The 12,781-nt window shown below is 33.2% G+C and overlaps 2 protein-coding genes across 2 annotated transcripts; both read right to left on the bottom strand.

Moving 5' to 3' along the window:
* Nucleotides 1-408: 408 nt before the first annotated feature.
* LOC128237429 (uncharacterized) lies at nucleotides 409-1,919 on the bottom strand. The gene is made up of 5 exons (XM_052952963.1): nucleotides 1,801-1,919; nucleotides 1,229-1,359; nucleotides 979-1,123; nucleotides 715-787; nucleotides 409-581 (listed from the first exon to the last, which is right to left on the bottom strand). Exons 1-5 carry the CDS (start codon nucleotides 1,819-1,821, stop codon nucleotides 538-540), a joined length of 414 nt encoding a protein of 137 aa, XP_052808923.1. The 5' UTR covers nucleotides 1,822-1,919; the 3' UTR covers nucleotides 409-537.
* A 299-nt stretch (nucleotides 1,920-2,218) lies between these two features.
* On the bottom strand, nucleotides 2,219-10,953 carry LOC128237428 (uncharacterized). Its single transcript, XM_052952962.1, has 9 exons — nucleotides 10,887-10,953; nucleotides 9,483-9,662; nucleotides 8,644-8,748; nucleotides 6,383-6,500; nucleotides 5,690-5,766; nucleotides 4,778-4,892; nucleotides 4,213-4,255; nucleotides 3,831-3,882; nucleotides 2,219-2,344 (listed from the first exon to the last, which is right to left on the bottom strand). Exons 1-9 carry the CDS (start codon nucleotides 10,915-10,917, stop codon nucleotides 2,331-2,333), a joined length of 735 nt encoding a protein of 244 aa, XP_052808922.1. The 5' UTR covers nucleotides 10,918-10,953; the 3' UTR covers nucleotides 2,219-2,330.
* Between the last annotated feature and the right edge of the window lie 1,828 nt (nucleotides 10,954-12,781).

Raw genomic sequence — 12,781 nt, 5'->3', positions numbered from 1 at the left:
TGGCTCTGTCTTTTTGTTCACAAATATTGATTTTGATTTCACATTTCTGATACAGTCTTAGACGATACCTAAACAGTGTTTCCATTATCATGTAGTTTATTGATAAAAATAAAAAGAAGGTAGAACACACATGTAATATATATTTATATAGAATAAGTGGTATTATATGTCCATATCACCGGGAAATGCCCATAACATATATTTATACAAATTGTTGTAAAAAGAAAACAGAAATGGAAATTTGTACATTTATCAGTATGAAAATTACGTAACATGGCTTATATTTCTTGATCACATTAAGCCAAATCGTTTCACCAAGAAACGTATTCATCTATAAAACGTTAGTTTGTATTCTTGTTGCATATTTACGATTCCGAATAACTTTTCGATATCATAGGTACGATTACAGCAGATATATAAGGCAATATAATATATCACAACACTACTATTTCCTATATAAGCATTACTGTCCTATAATCACTTGGATACAATGAGTCTGGTTAAGAATGAATTCAGCAGCAGACCTAGCTTCGGACCTCAGTCATCGACTTGCAGCGTTTGATAAACACTTTCAATTTGTTCTGAAATGAAACACCAATCAATGCTAAGGTTTAAGTTAGTTTGAAATATCTTTTACCAAACTTTTATGAACAGCTATCATAAAACCATTTTAACACAAGTCATAAACGGACAGACAAATTAAAACCAACTTACTCGTGTTTTGGAGCGATTCGTAGTCACAACTTCCGAGACCTTGCACGCAGTCATGGGTAAAAATAAACAATTCCTGAAACGAACATTCATTGCACGGCCATCAAAAAACATTCATACCGTATTGTCATTTACGATTTACTATTATAACCGTAAATGAAAAGTTACGAAACACCTTGAATGAAACAGTATTAATTGAAAAAAAATATGTTTCATATATTGCATCTAACAAAATACAGTTTTATTGCATTATTTCAATAAACTAACCTGTGGAGGCATAAGGTCTTTGCGGGTCTTCACAATATTCACCAACATTTTATAGACGTCTACTTTCTCTGCCATGGCCCCATCAGAAAGTTGCTGTATACATGTATCCAATACCACGAACGGAATGGTAGATGCCAGACCTTCGCTAAAATATTAAATCGTGTTTTTACTTTTTAGCTATACCATTTTATGAATGAAAGCTGATTTACATAATAAACAACAATGAATAACATTTTGTTAAATATTTCACCTTGAGTGCAAAAGGATACGCCCATTCTTAACGTTTGATCTCACACACTTAACAAAGTCAACGAATCCATCTGGACTAAACGTGGACACTGGTGCGCATTGAAAGTGGTTTATAGTTCTTTTCGTTACGCTCTGAAAGTAAATAGTATGTAAACTTCTTTAAAACATCACATGTAGATAGATCAATTGTTATACTGGTGAAAAAAGTATATATTAAATTACACTTGATCAAGGTGTACAATCAAGGAGGTGTTGTCATTCCAAGAATGGCACAATGTATCTGCTAAGTGATCATCATGTTGAATATCGTTTGTGGTGGAGATATGCATTTTTAAAATAACTTATCAGTGCCTTTATGATGTACCAATGACAGACAACTCTGCCGCTTTTAGGAAACCAGGGAATCGTTACATTTAAGCTATTTAATATATTGATTATGGACACTATTTTATTTACCGTATACACTACTTCATAACGAACCTCGTTTGTTTATCCAGAGTCACTTGTATATGTTAAACGTGTAAAAGAGAATTTAATGAACAAAAAATGAAACACCCATGCTACTTTACTTACGTTGCAGATGTTCATTTTCATATGAGTATATGCATCGTGTGTATTCAGGTATGTTGCTTCCAAATCTACATGCCCGTAGTTCGATCGTTCATTAAAATCAGATGGCCAATACCTGAGTTCTTTCTAAAACAATGAACAATTAATTTTAACGTTTACTTAAATATTTTTGTTGGTTATGGTCATCATTCGGTTGAAATGAAACTGCTCTGGAAAAGTGATCACTGGTAATAAGTGTATGCTACAGAAATATAGGTATTATTGAAACAGTTCTTGTCAGAATAAATAGGTACACACATGCCATCAAACTCTCAATACCAGCTTAAGGGTACTCTATTGCAGGAACTCCATTAAGGCAGACAATGGGCACTTTATTTCGTATTTACCAAACGCCAACTGACATTGTTGGTCATACCTTTTGAGCTTTACTTTCAGCAAACATAACAATGGTGTTAACTTCCTCCTCAAAAATCATTGTCCAAAATTGGTTGACGTTATCGATCGTTGGGGCAAAGCAAAGCTTATAATCTATATCAGACCAACAGCCCTGAAAATAAAGTGTTTCGTTCACGTTCGTATTTAATCATCACTTTATAATAAACATATACATTTTAAAACCGTTCAGTGTATATATATTTATGCGAAAAGCTACAGAAACAAGCACAGTAGCAAAAACATAAACCCGGTTTAATGGCACTTGGAAAACGCCAAAGACTTAGAACATGAAACCACAAACAAGAAACATGGAAGAACAGCACAAAACTCCACAAGCAGCACAGTGCATACATACTATATATAAAAAACTAGGTATGTTTATCAAGGATTGTTAGGTACCTCCTTGCCATGGTGAGTAAAATGTAAATTTACTGGGGGGGGTTAAACCAGTTTGCGTGCACAACATCACTCGTAGGTTGTTTATTAAGTAACGAAATGCACTTACAGAAATGTTTACGGTATGGTAATTTTGGCCAGCAGCTTTTAGCTCTCCCTGGTTTCCTGTTTGAATAAAAAAGGATTGTATCTTGTGCAATATTGAAAAAAATTTTTTAGAGCCCCTATGTGATGAAGCCTATGCCTCATATCATATTATATCTATGAACATTGAAATGAAATTGAGTAAGGAATGGACATTTTTTTAAGTTAAGTCACACGTGGGTAATGTATCATCCCAGTAAACGTATGATAGAAGCTTGGTAAAACATACGCTACAAATTGATAATATATCAGAGAACTTGCACAATAAAAGTGGTAATATTATGACAATTCAATAACAGTAACTAATAAATAAGAAACAAAATCTAACAGGTCATTATACTCGTTGGGTTATGCTAGCTATCATTATATTTAATATAAATACTAAGAAGCTTGGATGTTAACTGGTCAAGTTAGATCGCTGAATCAATTTTAATATCAATAACTGACCATTAAAGAGAAATATATGTGAATATACATGTTTAGTTACTTTAGTAATCCAGTTATTTATCGATCACGCGCAATCCAATTTACATTTAAGCATTGTGTTGTGACTTAGAATGGTAAGAATTAAAAACATGTGTTCAGGTTAGAGAGTGGATAAGATCAATTTGATCAAATGTTGACATGTAAATGACCATAACTGTTAATTTAATGATATAACCAGACTTGAATATAGGAAATTATTTAAAAAGACATGTTTTTAAATCTGGTGAATATTTTACTAAAGAATAGTAAAAAAGAGCGAAGAAATAATTGATAGATGAAGATATATAATTATTGAGAACTAGTTGGGTCATCAAGCTGGTTATCGAACGCGTACGAGATAAGCATTTAAAAGCATGATGACAAACATACACGATGGCCACCTGCCTTTTAGTCAAACCCTAGTCCAATTAACCATTATAATTTGATTACTGCGAATTAAAAAAAAAACAACAACAACTTTTCGAAAGGTATAAAAGGATTTGAGCTACGTAATGAGTTTAGAAAAGGTTGAGGTAAAATAAAGATGAATGCATAGGTAATGCGTTTTGGAATAGTGCTGAACTTGGTGTTACCTGATATAACATTTTCGTAGACGATTAAATGAATGTCATCTGTTGTTGAAACCTTAAGTAATAAATACTGATTTAAAATTGCTAAAGTTTACCAGTGTTAAAATCAACGCATTGAACAAAATACGGAAATGAGCATTGAGTATTTGAGTACATTGTTATAAACTTAATAGTCTTTTTAAGATAGCTAAAACATAAAACCGAAATCAACGAAAAGGGCATTATTATCATTTAACGTACGGTAAACACATTCTATGAATGGAACACTTAAATTGGTTAATGGTATCAATATTCGGTCATTTGAACAATTAGTATCATTTATCCTGAGAGAGGTATCTGCATATCTTCATATCTGAAAACAAAGAGGGTTTATTTCTTAATTCACCTTGTCGGTGTTATTCTCGATTCCGACACTGTGTTCTTCGTTTCTGAAATAATCAAATAGGTAATATATAATCAAACAGATCATACATTAACTGTTTTAAGACAACATGTAATTGTGATGAGAACCGCCCAAAAACCTCACCATAAAATGCAATATGTTTTACTTCTTCTCTAATGGACTGAACAATGATTCATAATACGTAGCACATTGGTAAAACTGACACATACTTGATAAGAAATATGCTCAAATATTTAAAAACTAATCATTAAAAATACAATCTTTGTGGGCCCTATTTAAAATTAATGCACCAAAGCTGATTTTGATGCTAACTTTTTTTAAAATTACAGAACTCATCTTGTGTGAAACTTACTAGATAGTTAGTACAATGCCGAACTTATAGATAAGAAACCATACCAAATAACGAACGGACATGCAAATTTAAGAAAAATGATTCGATCAAGTGGTAGTTTTGCCTTAAATCATTGAAAAAAACTAGGCTCAATAGACAGATAATTATTTTGAAGAAAAGAACACCAATACGAGCTTAAAAGTAGTGGTTACTTACATGTATGGAGTCTTGTTTCTACGTCTTCTTAGAATAAAGACCACCACAACGGCAATGGCAAGGATTGTAATTACCCCAACAACTATACCCACTATCATGACTACAGGCTGAGGAGCTACAACAGACGAGGGACCACATTCAACCATCTATATCAACATTGCAATAGACTAATATATAACAGCGTTCAAATCATAGCCGAAACATATTTGGGGTTTGCTTACGAGCTCTTCTATGATCATACATCATACACAAACAAAACATCAATACACTTAGGATTTATTCAACATAAACTTTATGCAGATATCATCTTTGATTAAAGTATATATTTAATCCCAGTATGTTCTTTAACCGTAACAGTAATTGATCAACGCATATAACGGTATCAAATTAAAAAATGGGCTAGTGAAACAGTACGAGTATTGTAACTTTACTATCATGTCAAAATATACCAATCACCATGTCCATTTAAACTATATTCTATATTATACTAGTCAAACACTCTGACTTCTTAAAATTCATTGCTAAGTCAATCAAAGAATGCACATTGAAAGCTTTTACCATTTGAAACATCCAACAATTTCACACAGACAAAGAGCAAATTCATATCTAAACATCTTATTGATTGGAGCTACGTACGATCTCGCCAACAAACATTCTGTGCAAAGTATATCTTCCAACATTTCCCGTACACTTCATGTAATATTGAGGTTTTCTATTGGTATATGTATCCAATTTAACATTTAATATTAATTATAAGGATTCGGTTTCGATTCGAACGTCTTACAATGGCCTCTCAAAACGGACAATATTACCGGTACATACCGAAATAACACTATCAAAGGCAAATAAGCTGTCTAAGAGATCAGTATTTATAAACGATACATGCATATATAAATACCACAACCCACTTACCTGCCTCCTTTGTAATGAAAGGTCCATACTTTTTGCTCAGTGTACATCCCGTACTGGTACAAACAACGGCAACAAATCTGCAAGAAAGTACACGCCAACATGAGCATACAATCTTCTGCTTTGTATTCGACTACCTTTCGAACAAGGGACATATCTTGATTATTATTAATGCCTGAGAAATAGGCATTGCTGGTTAGGAGCATAAACTGTCTCGGTCGTAACACGTATAATCCATTACCAATACAGCAAGCCATGTCCTGGATACTGATAGTCATGTATGGAATGATTGGGAGATGATCATGGATTCACAAACGAGTAATCACTCATATTTACGGCTAATTCTTATATTTTTTAGTTATGGACATGTAGACGTTTTTAAAAACAATAGTTCCGTTGAAACTAATGAAAACTCTCACAATACCTAATCTTACATACAAATAAACTATGACAACTACGGAGACAATCTTTGTAATTAAAATACACTTAAGGAGCGACACATCACAACATTACACAGACAAATCACTCATGCACATACTATAAACCATGACCTGGATATAGCAAACCTGATGTTTAAGTATGCATTGAATGGATGACAAGCCAATGAGCTATCTTATTAATGGTTGAACATATGTAGGCAAACCTTTTCAAATTCTATAAACGTATAATCCATCAAAAACACATGCATCAACTTACATGTATTCCGTTTTTGGCTCAAGTGGTCCGTTACAGTATGTGCCTTCCGTGACGCCATCACAATTTTCTATGCCCACAGTGTACGGGACTTCTGTATAAGAGCTTCGACGCCTTCTCTCTGGATATATTACATTTTGAATAAAAACATTGCTTTTGAATGGAAACAAAGCTTGATATATGAGAAAACGAATTCTGCTGTATCAGGCATTTTATATATAATGACGCTATTGTCAACCTGTCTCAATATTAGTTTACCTTTATCGCGATGCAGTTAAAATGAATAATATATCATTAAATGAAAACAAGTATTGCCATGAGAATATCAAAGCGAAATTTAATACAATATTTGACCCAAACATTATAAAATAAAACATGCTAGGGGATTAGACCACAAGTTTTACCAACATAAGATACGTTCCTGACTGAACAATGCATTAGTTAGTATACGCCTGTAGAATGAGGGATGGTAGGTTCGATCCCCGCTAGACTCACAAAGTATATTTGAGAAGTTTATTACAAAAATAGGAGACATATTATTGTAGAGGTGTCCCACTGACTGTGAATTCATAGATTTAACAAAATCAGAGACCCTAAACATAAACACAAAATCTGGCCCAAACAGCATGAACATTACTTCAATGGCCTCCCAAATCGAACAATAGCTGTGGTTCCTAGTTTCCCAGGAAACAGACTAGAGTGCAATTTTATAAGCTAGTATATCATCATTTATCATAGTTAATATTAAGATCAGAATAAGATAAAGGGTTATCTCAATATTTTGAACTGTTGAATAATTGCTCACAAGTATTGAGTTATACTGATGTTGTTTTATGCATAATGAGTAAATAACCTTAATTGAGTATAATACATCACCTTTTCGCTAAATAATATTGGTAACAAAAGCTGTCTTAGGTCTGTTTGCTCAACTATACGCTGCTTTGCCTAAAACATGAATGCCTAAAAGATGTAAAAAAAACTAGATGTTTTTTTGAAAAGCGCTAATCTTCCCTATTGTGTGATCGTAGCTGAGAAAAAATAAATGACAGACATGAAATTTGTAATATTTGACTGGAGACGAACCAACGGTGAAGTTTGGTTTGTTCACCCATATTTAAAAGTAAACATCTACTGCGAACTTGACCTTTGACCTACTGATCTCGAAATCAATAGGGGTCATCTACTAGTCATGATCAACTAGCATACCAATTATGAAGCTCCTAGATTCAAACATTCTTTAGTTATTGAGCGGAATCTTTTCTTAATCTCAAGGTCACGGTGACCTTGAACTTTGATCTACTGATCTCAAAATCAATAGGAGTCATTTACTAAAAATGTCCAACTAGCATACTAAATATAAAGTTCCTGGGTACTTGCGTTCTTTAGTTATAAAGCAGAAACTATTTTTAAGCTTAAGGTCACCACAAACATATCGTTCTTTTTACCTGAGGGTAGCCGCGACCTTGTCCTTTGACCTACTGATCACAAAATCAATAGACTGAGGTCATTTACTAGTCTTAACCACCCAGCATACCAAGTATGAAGTTCCTGCGTTTAAGCGTTCTATTGTAATTGAGCGGAAACGAAGTGTTACGTACGGACTGACTGACTGACGGACAGGGCAAAACCAATATGTCTCCCCATTAATGGGGAGACATAAAAATCAAAATCAATCAGAGGCTGAAATTTGTATTTGTGTTGATATAGAGTTATGTAACCTAATTGTTTCAAGGTCCTGAACAACTACTTGAAGTCCATTAAATAAACATTAGTTGTTCACGGCCATCACGCAATTAGTTTACTTAGCTGCAAAGTATTCTAAATCCAAATTATTCACCCCAGTATGACTCAGGAACTTATGTTAATACAAAGTTTAAAGGCACACTGTGTCTGATTCAAGTTTTACGTCAAATTTGGCTTTTCACTTAAAACTTCATTCAGTTGACCACAAAGTTGTTGAAAGCCATCATAAAATAATGTAACATAACTCCATATTAACCTTTATACAAATTATGGCCATTGATGAACGTTAACCATAAATGGCAACCTGGGGTTTCTACTCCTATATTAAATAATTCAAACAATACAATACAATAATAAGTATATACAAAATTCCCTTACTGTTCTTTGTTAACCAGTTATCTGTGGTGATCCTGTACAGGCAGTTTTAAGCAGCATTATGCCTGCTATCCAGTACAGATAACTGTAATTACATCTATATCATTGAAAGTCTACAATTTTTAGTATATACAAAATTCCCTTACTGTTCTTTGTTAACCAGTCAACTGAGGTGATCCTATACAGGCCATTTTGTGCAGCCTTTTGCCAGTTGGCCAGAGCATCAATCTTCTCTTGAGTGTCTGCATAGTCTGAAATTGTCCGCATATCAATTTACGAATTATTGAAAGAAAATGGTGAGCTTGGCTTAATCCTGTAATTAGGGACTTAGGAAGTTTCGAGACATTGGGGCCTAGATGAACTTTTGTGAACCCTGATAGGATTATTCTTGTCGTTCAAATGGCCACAAAAAGGGTTGATGTCAAAAGAAAATTAATTCAATTTTAATGCATTATTTTGTCTATTACTTACTTGACTCTAATGATCAAACCAAAATAAGGCGTATGATTTAGGTATAGATAGAAAAATATTATAGTCTTTTGAGATTTTTCAATTAGTAGCAACGTGGTCACAAATTCCTTAGTTAAAAAGCCCAAAAACATCTCTTATATTATCTGTACACAAATCTCATGCTTTTCTTGCTTTGATCACCAAATATATTTACTTCCTTAAGAGTTTTTTATTCTTAATATTATCTTTATATTTTTTATGATAATCACAATAAACTATTTTCATTTATCAAAATTCAAGTTAAGCATGTACGACCTCGTATTTTTTGGCTAAATGAAATAATCTACTTAATCCAGTAAAGCACAAGAAGATTCGAGAAATTTGGGCCTGTTTTATATTAGTCGAACAAGGGACATTACTTATTTAAGCCAGGGTTATGGTTCTTGCTAAAGATCCTATCTAACTTAGTTATGTGAAGTGGAGATACTAAAATGTTTAAAAAACAACATCAAGAGTAACAAAACATAATTGATACCAAGAATATTTTCCGGACATGCACTGTTTTTACACCCGAGTAAGGCGGTCCTCTGTACTCTTCCATTGGTTTCCTCAGTGAAAAACTCCCTCACAAGATTCAGACTAATAAAGGTCTGGTCTTTCGAGCCTACTTTAACAACCTGTAAAGTTGTGTCAGATTCCTCAATGCTGACAGGGACTGAAAAATGAATGAACAAATAACTTTGAGAAAAATAGAAAAATGCTACACTAATGATATACTCAACAAAATTATTTAGTGTAATTGATTAAAACAATTTTTTCTCCACCATAATCCGGACAAATCAAAACTTTCAAATAAACAACAAAGTACACTTTTGACATATAATACCCATTTTTTAATCAATTTTAAAGTCAGCAACCTTTCACTCATAGGCATTTGTTAGCAGTCAGTTGCTGAATGTAAATATTCCTTTAAATAGTCCCTTATATTATTATTATTGAGCGTATAAGCAAGACGTTACCATGCAAAGATCTGTTATGACCTCTATCCTTGTCTATTATACATGTTTGTAATTGATATTCCACTTCTCATGATCATCAAAATTGTTACAGAATATAATACATAAACTGACTACCGTATATTAAAAACTTGGTAGTTCATTTACACTGCAGTTTTCTTTTTTTTACTATGAGGCCTACAGGACGCTTTTTTATCTGCCACATAATAGGGTCATCGGGTCGGGGCACTCCTCATGGGCCCTCACATTGTTCACTGAAATTCTTGATGATTAGGTTTATACTTTAATGGTGGCCACTCACTGGCTCCGTATATACCAAAAGTATATTTTCTATATGAATATTTTGAAATGTAAACATTTTTGGACTACGATGAAGACACCAAGACTATCAAATACTCTGACTTTATATTTTTGCTAAAACAGATTTTTACAAAAAGAAAGTCAAAGATATAAAACGCTAAAATAATATGGTACATACAATTATTTCTGTGGCTATGTTCATCAAGCTTACTGGTACATATTTTCTTTTTAAGTTAGTTATATTTTTTCCATTTTTTAACAACAAATATTTTTGAGACCCTTTATTTTTTCATCAAATTTATTCCTATGCCTTCATAATGTGCACCTTTTTTGCTTTTCTTCTTATCTTTGATGTCAAAACATTATGAGTTTTCATTAAATTCAACTTACAAAAAAAGATTTGTTTTACTAAGTTGAAAATATTCACTAACACGCTTAATGAATATAGCCTCAGATATTAAGAAAGTTATAAATAAAACATAAAATTCAATATTTATAAACCATTTTTTTTAATCTTGTATTAATAACAAAAATGTACGTAAATGATTGAAAGAGAATAAGATTGAAATCATGGAAGAAAAACATGAAAACAGAAACTATGCAATCACAAGTAAGACACTCACATCCAGCCGGGGCCATTTTGCTGATCATCATTTTCTTCCCAATATTATCTGTACTCTCATTGTTCACAGCATATACCTGTATGTGTAATATATATGTCAATTTTTATTTTAACTAGAGCTCATAAGTGAAAACTAAACCTGCATTCTGCCTTAACAAAAGGATGTTATTGATTGACTCAGGCAAATATTGAAATAAAAATCACTATAAAATAAATAAAGATTATACAGAGGAAAGAGATTCTTAATGGCCACAAGGTCAATATTATTGTTTTAAAGCCAAAGAGTAAAAATAATGTCCACGGCACATAACTCAAAAAAGAGTTGGCCAGGTTTAATGAAAAGCAGATGACAATTAGCCATTGAAAATACCAGGTATTACGTGGAGGTGCAATGATTCGCACCAATGCATTATAATTTGTTCTTGATTAAACACTGTCCTAAGTTTTCATAAATGCAAGGATTTAACAACCTTTAAGTATACAACTTCATAGTAACAAGAGGGCCATAATGGCCCTAAATCGCTCACCTGAACGGCGTTTAACCTTTGTAATCAATATAGCTTGATATTTGTTCTCAAAGAATATTGAAAAGCATACTGATCAAACATGTTGCCTGGATAATCACTGACAGGACTTGTCACAGTTGCCTGCACACTGACAGGACTTGTCACAGTTTCCTGCACACTGACAGGAGTTCATTCAGTTGCCTGCACACTGACAGGACTTGATGATTGACTGCACACTAACATAATTTGATTCTCATACCTGCACACTGACAGGATTTTGTTCAGTTGCCTGCACACTGACAGGACTTGATAATTGACTGCACACTGACAGCACTTGGTACAGATACCTGCAAACTGACAGGACATTTTTCAGTTGCCTGCACACTGACAAGACTTTAATCAATTGCCTGAATTCGCACACATGACCCCGTTCAATTGCCTGCACACTGACAAAACTATGTTAAATTGCTTGCACACTGAAAGAACTTTTAGTATTGATACACAAACAACAAACAGTGCACCATCCAATAAAATCAATAAACTGCCTCTAAACATCAAATATCAGAACACATTCAGCACCTTCCACTGATATCATTGCTTCTTTCATCTAGGTCAACATCACCTTCCAAAACATGTTCAAAATCAAATTTTTCTTAAAGGACATTAAGCCTTCACTATCCACACGGAAGATCAGATTGTAGCTTAGAACAATCTACATGAAGTTCAATGGAATAGTCTGATTTTTAAATTTATCATTAAGTAAAAGTGAAATTTCTGCGGAAGAATAGTGTATAATAATTATTTTAATCTTTGAACCTAAAAAAAGAACAATAATTACCTTTAACCTTTATCGCATGTATACAAGATAGGCTGACATAGGTGGCTATGTTGAAGACTTAATAAGAAAAAAAAAGATACAAATAGAAAGTAGTGGAATCTCCAACAAAAAGGGAGACCATTTAGCAAGACTTGCTGCCCTTACCTCAAGACTAAACTTTACCACGGTGGAGAACCCACGTGACTTATTCAGGTCAAGTGCATGGCAGCAGATGTCAACTAGTGTCGATTCAGGTAAGTTTTTTAAATATTACTTTCTTAATACTGGGAGATTTTTACGTAACTATCAGATTTTAACATTTTGGCCATTTTGTTGTTGTTGTTGTTGATCAATCATGACCTTTGGTGTATTTTTAGCGGGTTAACCCAATGAAGTTTTCTGTAAAGTTTAATTGAATTTGGACTGGAAGTTTTAGAGATGTTTTTTAAAGCAAAATAGGAAGTTGGCCATTTTGTTGTTGTTGCTGTTGTTTTTGTTTATCAATCGTGACCCCTTGCTGTATTTTTGTAGAGGGACACCCAAGGCAGCTTCCTGCAAAGTTTCATTGAATTT

The sequence above is a fragment of the Mya arenaria genome, chromosome 6, assembly GCF_026914265.1.
Source record: "Mya arenaria isolate MELC-2E11 chromosome 6, ASM2691426v1".
NCBI classification, from domain to species: domain Eukaryota; kingdom Metazoa; phylum Mollusca; class Bivalvia; order Myida; family Myidae; genus Mya; species Mya arenaria.
Note: the sequence above shows the minus strand (reverse complement) of the source record. Positions and strands in the feature narration are given on the sequence as shown.

Bases quoted from the DNA above. Each gene is read 5' to 3' on its own strand.
- LOC128237428 (XM_052952962.1), bottom strand. From the start codon at position 10,917: ATGATGATCAGCAAAATGGCCCCGGCTGGAT. The intron at 8,749-9,482 runs GTATCAATTATG...GGACAATTTCAG, and splicing joins ATGTCCGGAAAATATTCTTG to ACTATGCAGACACTCAAGAG. The intron at 5,767-6,382 runs GTAAGTTGATGC...ACTTTCTTGCAG, and splicing joins GAGCCAAAAACGGAATACAT to ATTTGTTGCCGTTGTTTGTA.
- LOC128237429 (XM_052952963.1), bottom strand. From the start codon at position 1,821: ATGAAAATGAACATCTGCAAC. The intron at 1,124-1,228 runs GTGAAATATTTA...TTAATATTTTAG, and splicing joins CGTATCCTTTTGCACTCAAG to CGAAGGTCTGGCATCTACCA. The intron at 582-714 runs GTAAGTTGGTTT...GTTTCATTTCAG, and splicing joins CGAATCGCTCCAAAACACGA to AACAAATTGAAAGTGTTTAT.